The 19,666-nt window shown below is 46.2% G+C and overlaps 1 protein-coding gene across 1 annotated transcript in view; it reads right to left on the reverse strand.

Moving 5' to 3' along the window:
* The window catches only part of SRGAP2 (SLIT-ROBO Rho GTPase activating protein 2), a 211,606-nt gene that overhangs the window by 29,063 nt on the left and 162,877 nt on the right, over positions 1-19,666 (reverse strand). The window contains exons 6-10 of the mRNA XM_028488127.2: positions 14,600-14,815; positions 13,894-14,022; positions 5,847-6,071; positions 1,829-1,930; positions 633-830 (exon numbers count right to left, since the gene is read on the reverse strand). Coding sequence (XP_028343928.1) covers positions 633-830; positions 1,829-1,930; positions 5,847-6,071; positions 13,894-14,022; positions 14,600-14,815 — 870 coding nt within the window. The remainder of the gene's footprint in view (positions 1-632; positions 831-1,828; positions 1,931-5,846; positions 6,072-13,893; positions 14,023-14,599; positions 14,816-19,666) is intronic.

The raw sequence follows: 19,666 nt of genomic DNA on the forward strand, positions 1-19,666 counted from the left end.
AGACTTTAAAAACAAGATATGTGGGGGCTTCCCTGGTGGCGCAGTGGTTGAGAGTCCGCCTGCTGATGCAGGGGACACGGGTTCGTGCCCCGGTCCGGGAAGATCCCACATGCCGCGGAGCGGCTAGGCCTGTGAGCCATGGCTGCTGAGCCTGCATCCGGAGCCTGTGCTCCACAACGGGAGAGGCCACAACAGTGAGAGGCCCGCGTACCGCAAAAAAAACAACAACAACCAAGATATGTGTTAGCCAAAATATTTCGACGTAGTTCTCAAGAACCAATGCAGTCCCCCTTTCATGACCCCTAGGGATGAGAAGGAAACTTTCAAACAAAAGCTTACTAGCTGGTTAAAAAAGTCTTCAAAAAGAAAATATTCTTGGTAGTGTACTTGGGGCCATCCTTTCTCTTGGGGGTCCCTGTTAGATATACAACTTGTGTATATTTGTGTCTTTAAGTGTAGGGGTGGTCTCTGAACATGCCCAGATCCAAGTCAAGATATTCAAAGACTTGATAATCCTGCAAGACACTTGATAGGATATCCTGCAGACACTTGACAAGGACACTGGGATCCAAATGGCCTGTGTGTGCTGCAGTGCCTAAAGATGATCTTTAAAGGCCACTGAACCCCCTCACCGTGAAATAGAACTGTTCTGTCTCTTGCTGGTTGGCTCTCCTCTTGGCAATGCTGGGTTTGCTCATGAAGGTTTCTGAGACTGTGGACTTGACGGATTCCATAGAGTTGCTGTACTGGAAGCAATCGGACACATCAAAATCCTCGACGGTCACAATGTCCTGGATGGTCTGCAGAGTGGCCTCCATTGTCTTCTTTACCTGCCATGATAAGGGCCAACATAATGCATGAGGGGCAGGCTGCAAAACAAGAGGTGATGGAGAAGCTTGGAGAAGTGGGAGAGAAGTGGGCTGAGGAAGGAGGGAGGGGACTGTCAGAGGGTGCAGGTCTGCTTCCCATTGGATGGTGTTAAGTGAGTGATAAATATCACACGGACCCTACTCTCTCCAGTGAGGACCTAAAACCACTACTCCCTTCACGCTACATGCTTGACCCAGCTATTTAATGTTCACTTTTTAAATTTAAGATTAGCTCTTGGCTATGCTGGACGCGCTAAGGGAGAGAGGGTGAAACAAATCCAAACCAACCCCATCATACAAAGAGCTGGTTAAAAATGTATGATGGGCCTGGTCCCGCAATGCCCCAGGTTCTGTTTCCCGACCTTCAACAGATGAATGAACCTGTTTGCCCATGTGCAAACTAAGTGACCCATCCCCAGGCTTTCCTGATCTTACTGGGGAAAGTCAGACTTACTGAGATGCCAGGTGAGAAGTCACGTGAGCTCAAAAGAAAGGAGCTGATAATTAATCATACTGCCTTTTTAACTGGTTGTTGAAAGCAAATACGTTGGGCCCAGAAGAAAGTCACCCTTTTCTAAGAGGATGGAGATGTTTGAAGTGTCAAAGTCAAAGGCCTCTGTTTGTTTGAAAATGCTGGAAAAAGCCAGGCATGAGGGGGTGGTTTCAGAGACACAATATTGTTCACACAGCTGCCAAGTGCCATTTTGATTAAATGTGCAAAGGGGGAAAAAAAAGCGTTTTGCAAAAGCTCAAAATAGAGCTCAACCTTTGGCAATGCAAGAGCAACTTCCTGGAGTTCAAGGGCAGGATGTAGCAGAAGGGGAAAATCCAAGCCTACATTTGGCTAGGAAATGTTTGCAGCAGCCCGGACATTCTCTGCATGCTCCTTCCACCTGCTCCTAGACGGGCAGCAGCAAGAGGTTTGACAGGGAAACTCAGGGGGTGGTTCTGAGGCTCACCTCTTCGTTCTCAATCTTCAGGGTGGATAAGCGAGATTGCAGTTGTTGGCATCTCTGTACCAGCTCACTCTGGACGGGCTGCTGGGCACAGAGCTGGGAAGCCTGCCAAAAGAAAGCAATACTAGGTCAGGAAGGGGACACAGTTCTTTTGTCAGAGTCCCATTACTGTTAATAAAACTACTTATATTCAAGCTTTAAAGCTCGCAAATTCTATGTTAAAACAAAATCCAAAGCCAAAGTGTGTAGATCTCTTCCAGGACCAAATAGCACAAGAAAGGAATGAGCAATGGAACCTGTTTGGAAAGATCTGTCTCTCTCTTTGGAGCCCACCTCCAGCCTGGTGCTTGGCAGGGGCAGGTCTATACAGGGCCTGCGGCTCCAAGGAAGCTGGAGTTAGGGCAGAGGAGAGTACCTTAGGCAGCCCAGCTCCAGATACACAAAGCTTTGGCACAGTGAGGACTTCCTGCCAGAGGTCCAAGTGGCCACCTCACTGGCCCCTCCTTCATTCCCCGCTGTACACCAGAGTGAAAGCAGGAGAGAAGTGGGTCAGGAGGCTAACATGCTGCTGTTGGCAGCCAGCATGTGTTTATAAATCTGGGCCGTGCATGAGAGCTCTGACTCAATGAGAGAAAGCGTGAAGCCAGGAACAAGTCCACGGGCTTTGCTAGAGGGCCCCAGAGGGCACAGAATCTTGTGGAACTTGGCATTTTCAAAAATCCATCGTTTTACTCCAGATCTTCACCAGATCTGTGTGGGAGAGAAGTCTGCCCTTCCCCCAAGGATCGCTGTCAACAAGCTTCCCCCTGTGTGAGGGGATGGCTGAGCCACTGTCACCTGATGCGCCCATGGCGATGGCATGGGCGTGAGGTCACCCACAGTCCCCAGGATGACAGATGAGGAAAAGAAGGCTGGCAGATTGGGAGGCAGGACCACGTGGAGGCAGCTCCTGTCACCTTGCCACCACGTGTCCTTTAGCCTCTTGTCTGCAAAGAGACATCTGGATAGAACTGGCCTCCTCCTTCCCCAGCAACGAGTGGGCACATTCACATGCCCAAGACCATTCTCTTGTTTGAAAAGACAAAACCTCTCTTCAAATGGAGGGGGCTGGGACTTGACCTTTTCCTCCATTGGCTTTTAAGCTCTCAACTGACTTGACCTCCTCCCCCAGCTGACAGGCTGGCCTGAGCCAGATCTCAGATCTGAAGAGAGCTGACTTCATTCTGGCTCTTGGATAAGCAGACACAATGGAGAAAAGCTCAGTGGCCAGGATGGGTTAGTGCCAATAGTGAAACTCTCTGGCTGCCTGATGTCACTGGTCAGGCATTCAGAGCCCCACAAGTCTCTGGGGGCACCAAGGGTAGAGCCAAGCACCTCCTCCTAGTACATCTGGGAGTGCTTGGCATCAATTCATGTGCTGAGTGCCCCAGAACACCAATCAGTGTCGGGCCTTGGCCAATTTCAGGGCTTCCGGTCAAAATGCCATCCGAACTTTGGCCCTAGTTCAAGGACTTCCAGGCAGCTCCCTCTTGTTGCCTCCATAGTCTACAGACAGCCCTCAATGACTGGGGATAGATGTCTGCTTTTCCACTCACATGAAGGCTAGGCTGGAATGCAAAACCTTTGCAAGATCTAGGACTGGCCCTGGCCCCTGCCTGGCCCAGCCACTGATCAGCTATATCACACAAAGGGAGGCCCTAGGCAGAAGGCTGAACTATTGATTTTTAAAGTAACTTCGATGTAGTCGGGAGGAATCATGGAGGGAAAACCACCTCCATGCTAGTTTCTTTAAGAAGCAGCAGGGGGGCTTCCCTGGTGAGGCAGTGGTTGAGAGTCCGCCTGCCGATGCAGGGGACACGGGTTCGTGCCCCGGTCCTGGAAGATCCCACATGCCGCGGAGCAGCTGGGCCCATGAGCCATGGGCGCTGAGCCTGCGCGTCCGGAGCCTGTGCTCCGCAACAGGAGAGGCCACAACAGTGAGAGGCCCGCGTACCGCAAAAAAAATAAAATAAAATAAAATAAAATAAAAGAAGCAGCAGGGCTGCTGATGCATGCTTTGGCAGTGGTCCTCTATCGGGGTGCAAGGTAATGCATTCCAGCTGTGCTCTGGAGTATGGAAATGAGGCTCTGACAGGGCTAGGAGGGGGCCTGAGCACCCAGCATTTGGAATCCCCCTTTATGGAGACAAGCTGTTTGGCTTAGAAGGCATCTCAGTCAACACCAGAAAATGTATCACTCCACTCAGCTGGTCCCCAAGTTCCACTGCTTCTTGGGAAGGAATCTCTGTGGCAGCTGGAGAAGGGACTTGGAAGGCAAGTTTGACCAGAAGCCAGGGCAGGTGAGGAATGGGGCTTCCTGGGGCTTGGTGACACACCAATACACCCCCGTATTCTAATTGCACATGCTGCCATCTCACTTCCCCATCTGTTCAGATGCTGACATTTCCTAAGCCATAGCAATGGAAACAAACTGTAAATGGTCTGGTCTTCCCCAAGAAGGAGAGGAGGAAAGAAATCATCTCCATATTTTTGTCTTTAGGATAGAAACGTCCCACTCTCCATGGTGGCCTATTGATGACAGCAAATCTGCTGGTTACAGTATAACAGTTGTCATTCTGGAGGAGGGTTTTCTAAAAAGCATCTGGATGCTAATCTTAACGGAAGCACCACTCCTTTGTTGAAAGGGCATTGTCGTTTTTCCGTCACCCAGCATTCATTCCTCCTTCTTCTGGTAACTTTGGCCTGACTGTCCTTTGCGGGGAACATTCCACTCACAACTCAGGCCATGTGCTTTGGATGGGGCTCTCCCCAACTTGGGGATGAAGTGTGTGACCTCTGCATAAGCCAATCAGCCGACTGCAGATACCAGCCACAGTGACTGGCTCCGGGATAAGCACGTCACCCAATCAGGACCAAGGAGACACAATGAGACTTTTGTGGGGGCTTCTAGGAGGGAAGCAGATACTCTTTCTGCTGGATTTCAATCTACAAGGAGATAAGGCTGGAAATATAGTCACCTTGCCCCCACGGGATAAAAGCCTATTTGAGAATACAGCCAACACACAGGATGTGAAGCAGAAAGAGAAAAACTAAGTCTTGATAAAATTCCCACTCCTAAACCCAACCATGCCTGAAGATACATCTTGAGCTTTTCTATTACGTAAGCCTATACATCCTCCTCCTGATTTAACCCACAGGTCAAATGGTGGCTCCTACCCCAGCAATAAGATTCACTTTGATTTGTATATACAACCGCCAGAAGAGAAACCACAAGATTCACAGTAATGAAAACCAAAGAGCTTCTCACTCCTCTCACTTTGGTTTATTTAGGCCCTTCTTGTTCTAGTCATCGGAGGTGAAAAGTCATAAACAGGGCCCCCATGTTCATGCACTGCTGCCTGGATAGCCATTCTTAGGGTTGACATCTTGGCTCCTGTCCTTTCTGTAGGTACCCATTCTTTTTTTGTTCAATACCCAGGCAAAAGTATACCTTTTATCACAATCTTCTAAACCCAAGAAAGTTAGATCCTTCAGAACTCTGCTGAGTGACAAAAGATCATGTCATCACCCTGCTTAGCCCTCCGTCCCCATCAGATGCCTTTAGTATCTGGCCCCATCTCAGCTCTCACTTCTTTCAGCCTCACCACTTGGAGGCCTCCACCTCTCTCCTTCCCTTTTGCCATACTGAACTGTTAGTAGCTTTTAGAACACGCTGGCTATTTTTCACCTCCTCTGATCCTGCTGGTCCCTCTGGGTGCCCCTCCCTGTGCATATTTCTAACTCTCAACTCAGCTGACTGTAAGCTCCCTGAGGGCTCTAATCCCCAACGTCTACGGTCAAACCTAGTGGACAGCAGGCACCCAGGAGCTGTTTGCTGAATGGCTGGAATGGGCTTCACCCACCGGACATGAAGCCAGCCCCAGGCCTCGCCTTCCTCAGAATAACATGGCTTGAGTGCAGTAAATCTAGACACAAGTGAGCTCAAGCCCCTTGGGGATGTGCGGGTGGGAAGAGGGTCTCACCATGTCCCCCATGTGCGGCTGGAACTCAAACTTCATAGGTGGACAGAAGACATTGTTATACATCTCCATGAGGCGCTGTTTGTCACTGGTGGCATCGAGGTTTTCTACAGCATTCTCGATGGCGTCCAGACCCTCGTGCTTTGACTGCTCCAGATTCAACTCAGCGGAAAGGAAGGTGCGTAGCGCGCGGTTCAGGCTGGCGTGGTAGCCTAAGTCACAGCACTGCTGTGGAACGGAGAAGGCACGTGAGCAAACCATGGACAGCCACAGGGCTTGGCAGAGGGGGAGGGTGGCCCCCAGGGCAGATCTGACCCTGTCAACAAGACTAGCTGTGCAGCCGGAAGAGGGCTGACCCTCCACGATCTGGGTGATATTTCTCAGTTCTTGACTCCTAGTTCGATATGGAGGACTCCTTAGAGGACTGTGAGGTGGGTGGAATGAAGAGGACTCATTGGGACAAAATGAAATTATGTAATCATGCTCTTCAGTAAACATAAAAGAGCTGGGAGTTAAGGAGAATATTCTTCTATTTTCAGATTCCTCTGGGGATACCACTGTAGCAAAATTCAACAATAAAAATATAGCCTGCCACTCCCTCAGGGTTACTGTGATTTAGTCACCATATACCAATCAAGCCAGGCCATTTCAGCATTCAGGTTCAGAAATCAGAGGTGGTGCAAGAGAACTCCAGGTGAGAGAAGAAATGAACGTGTGGAGGGGGGGCGGGGGGGTGCACTGACCCTACTGGTCATCAACCCCTGCCTCTGGCAAACTCCCAACATTCTAGGACAGGCCTTACTTGTAGATTAGGATTTCTGTACTAAAGCTCCTGCTTGACAGCATTTATGAGATCAAAAATTTCTAAACATAAGCTTTACTGGGAAAATTCACATCATCTAAAGGATTCTGATTGAAGTAACATGGAAAAACAAAGTGCTATGAAAGAGGCAATAGTATAAAAAAAACACTGGAAGTCGAAGCAACCTTGGAAAAGCCACTCCCCATCCCTGAACCTGTTTCCTCAATTGTAAAATGAACAGATTTGGCCAGGTCAGTGGTTTTCAAGCTGTAGCCCAGAGCTCTATGGTTCTGTGCTCAGGCTGCCCTTGAGAAGGGGGTAACAGGGCAGTCCAACTAGCAGGACTTGGAGCCTCCTACCCCTGCTTCAACCAAACCAGCTCTGCTCTTTTTTTCTATTTAATATATTGGGATTCTATGTAAGGCCTGGTTTGAGAAAGAAGTCTTCTGCTAGAGAAAAAGTCTGAAAATACTTGGACTAAATATAATCCCCGAGGCCCTCTTCAGCAATGGCATTCTGTAAATCTATGACAATATTCCCCATCCCTCCCAAAGGACCCAGAGATCCAAATTCCTTTGGCCATCTTTTATCCCCTCTATTGCTTAAACAGCTTTGAGAAGAAATATCAGAGAAGAATCTATGGATAGAGTAAGACCATCTGCCTGATTGCCATTTCATTCCATAAGCAGGCATTAACTTAACTCTTCCCCCAGCCTTTCCCCCTCTTCATCATGATCACATTGGGACCAGCCACTATTGGGGAAGAAAAAGCATGTGATGTGCCTCCTCCTCCCAACTACTAACAAGAAGCTCTGTGACAGAGTGCCTGTCGGGCTGGGCTCTGGATTCAGTGCTAGTGGGCCCTGGCAGGTGCCTGGCTGTGCGGAAGAACAGCATTTACAGCTTAACTAGAGGCAGAGGATGGAAAGACATTAAATTCAGTTGGGAGGGAAGCTAGACAAAAGCGGCTGATTGGGAGGCTGCACGTGCAGCGGCACTTCCTCCTCTGGGAGATGCTGCTGGTCTAGCCAAGCTTCCCTTGAACCGGTAAACCTTCCTGACTAGCTCTGTGTAGACCCTGATGATGAACTCCATGCCTGTAAGTCTGATGAACAGAAGTAACGCTGCCCACAGGGCTGAGCAGGTACGTGGGGGTGGGGGGAGATTTTCAGTGCAGAAGAGAATTAGGGGGAGGCAGTCTTCGTAACCTTTACATATTTTTGGTAACTCCCCTTTCCTCTCCATTCTCACTCCCTCTACCCTGATTCATACTCTTATCATCTTACAGTGCTGTTTGCTTCACTGTCCTCAAATATGGCTTTTGTTACTCCTACTCCCTGCTGAAGAACCTATAATAGCTCTCATTTTTTTTTCCAAAGTACGGTCCACCTTCCTCAGTTGGGAAATTTAAAAATGCCTCCAGGGACTTCCCTGGTGGCGCAGTGGTTAAGAATCTGCCTGCCAATGCAGGGGACACGGGTTCGATCCCTGGGCCGGGAAGATCCCACATGCCGCAGAGCAACTAAGCCCATGCGCCACAACTACCTGTTTGCTTCACTGTCCTCAAATATGGCTTTTGTTACTCCTACTCCCTGCTGAAGAACCTATAATAGCTCTCATTTTTTTTTCCAAAGTACGGTCCACCTTCCTCAGTTGGGAAATTTAAAAATGCCTCCAGGGACTTCCCTGGTGGCGCAGTGGTTAAGAATCTGCCTGCCAATGCAGGGGACACGGGTTCGATCCCTGGGCCGGGAAGATCCCACATGCCGCAGAGCAACTAAGCCCATGCGCCACAACTACTGAGCCCACGTGCTGCAACTACTGAAGCCCGTGCGCCTAGAGCCCATGCTGTGCAGCAAGAGAAGCCACTGCAATGAGAAGCCCGCACACCGCAATGAAGAATAGCCCCCTCTCGCCACAGCTAGAGAAAGCCCGTGCACAGCAACGAAGACCCAACACAGCCAAAAAATAAATAAAATTAAAAATAATTTAAAAGCAAAGAGATATTTAAAAATAAATAAAATTTTTAAAATGCCTCCATTTACTAAGTGTGCTTACTATATGCCAGTGTGCTAAGAGCTTTATGTACAGTCTACATTTTAATCTGCATAGTAACTCCAGTGAGGTTGGTATTATTTTAATTTTCCAGACTAGAAAGCTGAGGCTCAGTGAAGTTAAGCAAGGTCAATAGCCAGAACAAAGTGTAAGCTGTCCTCAGTCTGACAATCTAACATCATCTCCCTCTATTTTCTTCTTCAGACTCTTCTGTTCTAATCCAATGATATACTTTGTTCAGGGTCAAGTATTAGAAAACCATAGGCCTCAAATCAGCTGTATGATTGTAAGCAAGCTACTTAACCTCTCTGAGCCCCACATGGGGATAATGCAAGCCTCGGAGGTTGTTGTGTGGCTGACACACATTTAAACATATCTGGCACCATACAGACACTTAAACAAACACCAATCACCAATGTCTCCAAATCCACTTTCAGCTCCCAGCATTCTCTCCTCCTAAAATGTTTCTCACTCCTTTCACCTGGGAACTGACCCAATCTTCAAGATCCAAATCAAATTCTCAGCCCCTAGGAAGCCAGCCAGCCCTGCAACTCTGGCATATATTGACCTTGGCCTCCACTCAGAACAACATTCTTCTGCAGCCCTCATGTGACACAGAATGACACTCCCTCATTCTGTGACTCGCCATTTCACATCGCCCCAACAGAAGGCAAGAGGGCTTGGCCAGTGTCTTGTTCTTTCTTTGCATCCCTCACCATTAGGCCTTGCTCACAGAAGGCATTTAATAAACATCAGTTGATTGATTGATGCCAGGAATACAGATTCTAGCCTCCCAGGAAATAATCTACTTAGGCTGAATACTGATCTAAGTCAAGTGGGCAGATGCGGCCACTGAAGCCTTTTGTTTTACTCAGTCTGGATGGCCTTCGGAAGACTTGGAACTTTCTTGGGCCAGTCCACCGTCTCTATTATATAACTGCTCTGTAGCTTCTCTGTGTCAGCGCGTGGGGGTCTGACTCACAAAGTGCCCTCCGGCTCCTCTATGCCTCCAGCCAACCAGGGAGATTCGGAATAGGTTTTCCAGAGCCTTGGCTATCCACATATCTGAAAGGGCAAGAGCCAGAAACTGAGGCTTCAACAAAGAAGCAACTTCTCGCAAGGTTAGGTAAACAAGATTTGAATATTTCATCCCTATTCCCAGTAGAATCCCAGTGAGTAGAGGCAGCACATTATTTTGCTCACAATGGGGACAAAGTATGCTTTCCATGGCTTCTGATGAGTTCTGTGGCCATGCCGGGCTCCCCTGGCCATTTCTGGGTTATATAAATGTTTGATGAAAACTCTCTCAGGGGAAATCAAATTTTTATAAGACCTTAATGATAGCCCTTCCAGATGTGTGATGACTTGAACCGACAGCTCATTAACCCTTTACCAGCTGATAGTCTCACCCAGAGACTCTAGAGAAGGCCTAGAAAGGAAACACCCACTTCAAACTTCTACGGAAGCAAGAAATAATTGCCCTTAATAAAATATCCTATTGAGAAAGCTGGGTTCCCTCCTGTCTGACTTGGGTGCACATGGTGTCACAGATTTTCTGCCCACGCACACAGCACTCACAACACCCCATGAGGACAATGCCCAGTTCTTCATTCCTCCATCTGCTCCTGGGGGAGAGAAGCACATTCCAAGGAGCCTGTGGTTCTTAGACTATCTCAAGTCACTTCAGAATATCTTTTTGGTCTGAAGTCAAGGTTTTCCTGGTGTGTGTCAGATGCCTCATGTAGATTCTTACAATCTGAGATTAAATCTCATACTATATAATAAAAAGAAGTCAAGGGCTAGTCCCTGTGTCAGTGGACTGACATCGACAAAAATCACTTCTTTCACTTATCCTCGATGCCTTAGCACACACTGAGCTTCGACACCGCCAGGAAGGAGGCAGAATGGTGTCCGTAACAGATGGCAATGGACTGGCACAAGATTCATCCCACATCTTAAAGCAAGTTCTGGATACTGTCGAGATCAGAATGCCAAGGGACCCGGGCTCCCCACTCACTCCTGCTCTAACTGTTGGTTCATGGCCAAAGCGTCCTTTTGGCCATTTTTATGGCAACAGATTGGCAAGAAAGAGCAAGAAACTAACTGATACATGTAATAACATGGATGCAGCTCAAAAACATCATGCTGGGCAAATGAAACCAGATATAAAAACATATATACTATATAAAAATCCCATCTTTGTGAAGTTCTACAACAGGCAAAACTAATTCACAGTGAAAGAAATCAGAACAGTGGTTGCCTCAGGGTGCGGGATTCATTGGGAAGAGAAAAGGAACTTTCTGAGGTGATGGAAATATTCTACATCTTGATAGAGATGTAAGTTAAAAGGGTATAGGATACTCCACAATTTGCAATTTAACACTTAAGTTCAGTCACTGTATACAAATTAGATCTCAATGAGAACAGTGTTGAAAGGCATAAAAAGGAAAAAAATCTTGGCTTAGGAAATCATCTTCTTCCTCCTTCTATTCCTTTCTTCCTTCAATAAACAGATTATGTGCTCAGCTATTCAGTAAGCCCTATACTTATGTATGTATGTATTAAGGTAAAGAGGAGACTTGGCTCCTGCCCTCATGGAGCTTATAGAGACTAAGACATTCCTCTGTTCTTAGTGCAGTGGCTCTCAAACATTTTTGACCTCCAACTTACAGTAAGAAATACATCTTATATTCGTCTCTCTCTCTCTCTCTCTCTCTCTCTCTCACACACACACCAACACAATAGTTTCACCGAATAAAACTTAACCTTACTAGTATGATGCACCCTGATATTTTCGTTCCCATTCTGTTCTAGTCTATTCTATCCTAGTACAGTTTATTCATTAAAAAAAAAAATAAATCAAACCCATAAAAATTATTTCATGGATCATGACCTACGGTTTGAAAAAACACTGTCCTAGGGCCCCCTGTGCTTAGCCCTGGTGCTGCAATTAGCCAGTTACATAGAAATGATGTGTCCGTATGTCTGTGAATACCTCTAGGGTAAGAACTACTTTATTCTTTTTGTACCCCTGATGCTGCTGAGCACATAGCTTCATCCCAAGTAATACTTAAGGAACATTTGTAGAGCAGAATAATGTAAGCCTTTTTAAAAAAAGAGTAATTAATTTCACCTCAGGAAAAACACAAACAACAAACAAACAAAATAAAACAAGAGCAACTTTACTATCCGTGTGGCCTGGAATGCTACCAGCCTGGACTTGCTCATAGTGACCTAGACCCATGTCCTGGATAAGCACCACGGAGGCTGGCAGACTGCTTTTTCATGGCACCTCACACAGCATCCTGTGAAGACAGGCTCTTAACAAACTTCTTTTTTTTTTTAAAAAAAAATGATGAGAATAAGAAGCAAAATAGCTTGCTTCTTGGACTGATTTTAAAATACCCACTCACATTTGATGGAGGCTCTATGGACTGTGATTGACCTAGCAGTAGCCCCTCTCTTCCCCTGAGGTCAGGGTTTTGGTGAAAGGGGAACGAAAGCTACCCTGGGGGCAAAAGAAAGAGAAAAGGACAAACCAGTAGCAGAGGTGTGGCGGACCTCCCAGGCTGATTTTTTTAATAGAATGTGAGATAAATAGCAGAAATTGAGCACAAAAAAGAAGTGATTCTCTTCCTCATGCTGAGAACAGGCCTCTCTCCCAACAGTCAGGAGCTGTTCCCCTGAGGAGGAGAAAGGATCCTGTCTAGGGTCCCGACCTCCATTGAAGGACAGTGTTCAGATTGGCATCAACAAGCAGAGAGAACAAAGCAGGGCCTGAACAGGGATCAGGGCTCCACTTCCCCAGCAAGACAATGACACCCAGGGCATTAAGGGGCTGAAATCTACTGACTCAAAAAGCCCTGGCTGAAGGGAGACATAAATCTGTATTTTAGAAACTTTCCCCAAGCAGCTCCAATGTGAGGCCAGATTTAAGTACCCAATGATCTAGCCCAATTCTTCAGTTTGCCAGAGGGTGGAGGGGAGACAAAGTAGAGTTCCAAACCAGTTCCACGACAAGCCCCAGATCACCCAGCTAGTTACGCAATGGTGAATCTTAGACCAGAACCACACATGACATTGTGAAGTGTGGCAGGCAGGTTCATTCACGGAGAAACCAAGGTAGACAGGCAAGTATGTGAGGTCTGGCCAGAGGCTTGCAAAACCCAGCTGCTGCTTGCTGACAGCCAGAGGCAAATATCAGGCCTCCAGAGGAGACCGGCCAGGGTCTGCCTCAAGCCCTGGAAACTGGGATGCTTATGCTGAGTCGGCCGGCCCCAGGTCCCTCACTTTGATGACAGGAGAGAGAGGTGAGGAAGGGTGTACATACACAGCGGCAGTCAGGGCTGGCTCAGAACTGGGCCATACTGGAGTTTGCAGGTGAGATCGACTGCAAGACTTAACTATAAGGTGTGAAGAGAAGCAGCAGGAGAAACAAGGCCAAGGCTGACCCATAAGGCCAAAGACAAAACCCTTATCCCTTGTGCCTGCCCCATGCAAAACACATGAGCCTCATACCCTGCTTCTCTCATCATATTTGTGCCACTGCGAGAAGTATGGGTCACATGTCAGAGGCATCTGGATACCTTCCTGACCAGGACTCTAATTTGCAGTTTAACTTCGGGCAGGAACCCTTTTGACCCCTACCTAGATTCCTTATCTACAAATTGGAGATAGTAATATTGATCCCAAAGGGTGACAAGACAATCAAATGAGATAATATTGAGAAATATTAAGTGCTATATAAATATAAGGTATGACATTCTAACACTTTAGTTCTTGTCACTCACTTCTATGGGCAAGTACCTGATCTAAGGGAATATTTACTAGGAGACAGAAGTGCACAGTGGTTGTGAGCCTGGGTTTAGCAATCAGACCTAGGTACCAATTTTCCCTCTGTCACTTATTAGCTGACTCTGGGTAAGTCATCTAAACTCTCAGAACTTTAATCTGTAACAGTGGAGGTAATAATGCCTTCTTCCCAGGATTCCAGTGAGGACTGAATGAAAAAAATTATGAAGTGCTTTACCTGGTACCTGGTACCTGGCAAGCCCCTGAGGGGTCATGGCTACCATCTTCATAATTGTTCTCAAAATGCTTTAAGATGCCTGAGTAACAGAACTGGGGGACTCCTGACCAGATCTTCAAATCCAGGAAAGAGGAGCCCTTGTACCCTCGGCTTTAAGCACTTACATCAATAAGGTCAGACAGGTCGTGGATGTAGTACTTGAAGACAGATGCATTGGTTGCTTCCAAAGCCAGTAAGTACTCATTCCGGGCTTTAATGGCCTTCAGCTTATTCTCTGTATACTTGGCTTGGCGCTGAAAAGGAAACAAAAGTTCAATTTTACTTTTTTTTTTTTTTCCTTTTTTAAAGAGGGGAGATTGTTCTCTAAGAGATGAAAGTACAGTACATTCGAGAACCACAATTGTGCTGCTACTCCCTATGCGCATCTGCCTTAAATTGGGTTCTAATTCTGTTTAATGAGATTCAAGGGCATAATGTAGATCAATCCAGGAAAGGTTAATGAGGCTCCCTACTTTAGATGCGTGTCCCACTTTGGTTCTATCTGTAAATTCCATTCTCCATCCTTACACCGCGACCCTGAAGGAGGTGTCACTATATCTGCCTCTGAACACCTGACCTCTGAAGCCAGACCCTACGGTTCCCCTCCCAGGCTTAGGAAAGGCAACTACTGTTTCTTGTTTGTCTGCTACAGATGCCCAAGTTCTTCCAATACCTAGGATTTCTTCCAGGGCAGACAGCAAGGTCATTAGGCACTAAAGGAACCCAGAGCTTCCTTGTTCTGCTCTCCACAGGGCTTACCGGAAAATTCCTATCAGTCCTGACTTCCAGAGTATTCCTCCCCAGCCCCTACAGTTGCCAGAGCCTACACACCTTCTCCTTCATCTTCTCGATCTTCTTCACTGAGCTCCTCCGGACATGCTTCTCCTCAATGCGGACGTTGGATGTGGAGTCAGGGGAGCGTGGGGTCTGCCGGTCCTCCTGCTTTACGGATTTTCCAATTTGCTTCTCCTCCTGCTTCTCCGCCTCCTTTAGCTTGCTCTGAGCACTGATGCTGTCGGCATTGTACATGTGATATGTCTTCATGACCTGTAAGACACCGCCCGCCCCCACCCCTAGAGGTCAAGCCAATGGGGTCAATTCTCTGTTTTACAGGCTAAGAGACTCAGCTGGACCTCTCCCCCATGAAGCAATATCCTCATATCCTTAAGGGCAAAATTCATACGGTTTGGTTCAGCAAACTTTCTATATGAAAGACCACTCCAAAGCACAGGAAAGCAGTATTTGAACTGAGCCAACATGTCTTATTATTAAAATGATTTTATGTCTTGCACCTGTGATCATTTACTTCTATTTATTAACATTTATAAGCATTTCTATTTTATATTGAACAAGTAATTTCCATCAGTTAGTCATCTCACAAGACCAAGATGGGAAACACCACCACTCAGACCCCAGGAGCAAAGCCTTCCCGGGCTGTTTGGGACCCTGAAGAGGGCAGCACAGCCTGTGGAGTAGCCTATACTTTGGAGACTCAGATATAAAACGGGGAAGAGGAAGAGCTCCAAACCCGCTTTCTACTGGCCTCACGTCCTAGGGAGCTGTCTGTCGGCTTTATCCAGATCAAACACCCTCTCTCACAGCAGCAGCAAGAACAAGAGCAGCTACCATTTACTGAGCACTTAGTATACTCCTGGCTGTGTGCCAAGCGCTACACACACATTTTCTCATTTCATTCTTGTAGCAATCCTGTGATCTAGACAACAACCCCATGAAGACTGTAAACCTGCAGAAAATTTCAGGTAAGAGTCTAAGAAGGAACAAAATCCACATCAGATGAAACTGGAGTTGCCACAGGAAGGAAGTAGTATCAAAGGAGAGGACACAATTTTCAAATTTTCCTTCAAAGCAACTGTCTGGGAGTCTAGTCCCTTTTCCTAATGAGGAGGCGGGAAAGCCTGGGACCTACATTCATTTCCTCCCAAGCGTACTACTTCCAGCCACCAGGTGCCTGCTCCTTCCTGCTGGAGCTCTCTGTTTCCACACAGGGAGCCTCTTCTTCTATCTGGAAATTAAAAATGCTTGATAACAAACCAAGCAAGCTGAAATTCAAGAGTGCTGACATTTTGATGCCATGAGAGGGAGAATTAGAGAGTGTAGGTGTTGGGGTGTATGTGTGTGTGTGTGTGTGGCGGGCGGGGGGAGTGACTGAACAACAGAGGAGAGCCAGGGTGTAATACTAATAATAATCTCTATCAGTGCACGCTGTGTGTCAGGGGTCTTATGTACGTCACCTCATTTAATGTTCACAACAAGTCCGAAGGACATGCTATTATTTCCACTTTTAAAGATGAGGAAGCTGAGGGACTCCTCTGGTGGCACAGTGGTTAAGAATCCACCTGCCAATGCAGGGGACACGGGTTCGAGGCCTGGTCCAGGAAGATCCCACATGCCGCGGAGCAACTAACGCCATGTGCCACAACTACTGAGCCTGCGCTCCAGAGCCCGTGAGCCACAACTACTGAAGCCTGCGCACCTAGAGCCCGTGCTCCGCAACAAGAGAAGCCACCGCAATGAGAAGCCCGCGCATTGCAACGAAGAGTAACCCCCGCTCGCCGCAACTAGAGAAAGCCCCATGTGCAGCAACGAAGACCCAACAGAGCCAAAAATAAATTAAAAAATAAAAAAAAAAACAATATAAAGATGAGGAAGCTGAGACTCAAAGAGATTAACTATCACACCCAAGGTCACACAGCTAGTAAATGAATCAGAATCAGGATTCCATCCCAGGATTGTCAGACCACAAAGTCCACATTCTTAGCCACTAAGCACCAGTGTCTCTCCTCTGCCTACGTCTACGGCTGGATTAGTTGGGAGGAAAGGCTAAATTTAGTCAAGAGAGGCTTAAAAAGAGAATCTGGTTTCATTTATAAATGTGAGTTAGAGCAGTAGGCTCAAATGGGGGCTAATTTGGCCCCTGGAGGACCAATGCCTGGAGACATTTTTTACTGTCACAACATTATCTGGCCCCAAACGCCCATGGTTCTGAGGCTGAGAAATCCTGGGTTAGAGGGATTTTGTGGGTATGTTCCTCTCTTAGCTGGAGGTGGAGGAAAGAGTAAAGAATACTGGGACACTGACAAAATCAAAGTACTTTAGACTTTAAATAATGTCTCATTTTCGATGCAGAATGTTTTAAATCAGCTTCACCTTATTCTGAACCTGACATCATTTCCCATAAGTATAAGACCTACTCTGTATATTCTGTACACAGGAGAAGCAATATTTAACAAGTGACAGCATTAAAAACCTTCCTAAGTAATTCAGTCTTTCCAGATTGAATAAAAAGCAAGAAAGAGGCATCTGTTATCCTGGCTGAAGAAGGGCAGATAGGAGGCTCCTTCTTCTCTTTTGACCTGAATGTGACTAAGGGATTCAAAAGTTTGAGTGAACAGTTATAAAAGTGAATTGATTTTAAGAAAGTGATTTTTTATTCCATGAAGATGCATAATAAATAAAGAAGAAACACCATGAATGAACATGAGAGACAAAAAAAGGGGTCAAAGGAATAGTGTCAACAGGACAATAAATGAGGTAATAAAAATCAACAATTTATATTACTCCTTTCCCCTAAAGAACTTGCTTTAAAAGAGTAAAACACTACCTCATATAAGAAACTATAAATTCCTAAGGGTAAGCACCACTTCTTTTGTTTTCCTTTCTGCTTCACTGTTAAGAAATATGTACACAGTGGTAGTTTTACAATCAATGTGGTTGCCCAAATGACTTAATGACACTGAATCTCTCCTCTTTGCAAATACAGAAGTATAACTAGTGTATTTCAACTCAAGGGAAAACTAGGTATCCTGAGGCTGAAGCTTGAATAATTGATGTCAAAACAAGTGGAGAAATAGAGAAGTCAAGACAGGAGTTGGAGAAATATATATAGTGAGGCAAAACAAACTAGGGGAAAAACTCAGAAGTCTAAATTCACAGTTCTACAAAGGAATTCACTCTACTTTGAAAAACTAAATATTGAATTCATGCCTTTAGCTCTGCTCCTTCCCCAACCCACACTAGAATAATAGAAAAGAGGTTTTTTATTATTATTTTTTAGGTATAAACTGAGAAAAACAAAAAGAATGAAAGCAGAAGATGAAAAGGGGAGAGGCAAGTAGTAACTGACCTTCTGAATCCTAAACCAAAAGTAGGGAGAGGCAAGAAGCAACCAGTAAATCACAGAAGCCCTGAGAGGAGTTGGTGGCAGTGGGATGAAGGTGGAGCTAAAAACAAGAGAAACTATTGAGCACCTGAGAACAGTTAGACTCCCAGACCCCATCCCCTCCCCCTCTGTGGTGGAAGACTAGAGGTTTATTCTCTATGGCTTGGGGACACCAGGCTCAGCTGAGGATAGGGGTACTGAACTTAAAACAGGAAAATTCTACACTGAATGTTGAGATGTCCAGGCCTCTTCATGACTCAGCCCCCAGACATAGGCAGGAGATCAGAAGAACCTTATCTGAGGAATTTGCCCATCTGATATAAAAGATCTACAAATACTGATATCAGGGCTTCCCCATAGACACAGTCCAGTCAGATCACCCTACAGTAAAGAACACAGTTGACACAGAACTTCCAAGCAGATTTTTAGTGTCTCACTTTAAAATATGAGCAGGCAGCAAAAATTACCAAACATTTAAGGAAAATATCTAATGTGAAAGACCAAAGCAAACAATTGAGAGTTAACAGAAAGTACACAGTAAGAAGAAAACTTCAAAAATAATCCATCAGTAATATCCCCAGAGATATCAATGAGAAATGAAAAGACATTGCATCATGAAACAAGAGCAGGGTGCAGCAAAAAAGGAATATTTAGAGAACAATAAAAGAGCTCTTGGCGATTAAGATTCAATTCAAATATCTCTCCAAGGAACCTGACTTCATGCACTTCTTCTGTGTAGACATGTGAAAGATTCATTACCTCGTATTTTACTTACTGCTTTGCTTTTCTGTCTCTTCTATTAAAACTAATGCCTTGAGTTCAGGGACATCTCTTATGTGTCTTTGTATCCTTAGTGCCGCGTGCTGAAGACAAACAGGCAGGCAGAGTGGGGGGACTGTTTCAAGGGAGCAGGTGCTAAATTCCAGTCTGAAGTGGCTCTGCAGACAGCTGGTGCACCAAATCAAGGGGACATATATTCACGGGGAGGACAGAAGCTTGAAACCTCTGGGGCAACAACAGCTCCAGTGTCCCAACACCTTTTCTTTCTTTCTCAATTCTAGGGCTTCCTTGGCTCTTCCTACTCAGCCAGTCCACGTGGCTCAGTGCCCCCACCTTCAATCCTTTCTATGGGACCTTGCTGGGCTTTTCCAGTTACAGCCTCTGAGTATAACTGAGGCAGAGAATTCCGGAGTTCTTTGGGAAGCAGTGTGCTCTGACTTCAAAGGCATTCCTGATTCATCAGTCAGAAAATGAAAACCACTTATGCCATGGCCTGTAAACTAGCCAGCCCATTAGGGGGTAAAAAGCACGTGGAGGAGAATGCTCACTGGGATTGCTCTCTGAGAGCAGCTGTGGCAAGCGGCCCCTGGCACAGAGTGCCGAGTCAGGAAAATCAAAGGCCTTTCAGGCAGATAAAAGGAAGGTACAGAGAGGCAGCTGGCCCCTTATGGTGAGAGAGTCTGGGCCTCTCGCCCAAAGGCATCTTTATTTGGGAACACCTGGGTCCTGCCCCTTGGATCATCAAGGTTCAAAAATACCTAAACTATCAACCCGTAGGTGATCAGTCTCCCAAAAAGAGGTATTTGTGGGCATTAAGGGCAGATACAAGGTAAGAAGAGCACTGAATACAGTGGGTCTTTACATCCTTGATTTCCTTTATCCCATGCCCACGAATAACTTCTATTGCTTATAGAGGCCCTTACTGAAGATCAAATAAG

This window comes from Physeter macrocephalus, chromosome 4 (genome assembly GCF_002837175.3).
Source record: "Physeter macrocephalus isolate SW-GA chromosome 4, ASM283717v5, whole genome shotgun sequence".
NCBI classification, from domain to species: Eukaryota; Metazoa; Chordata; class Mammalia; order Artiodactyla; family Physeteridae; genus Physeter; species Physeter macrocephalus.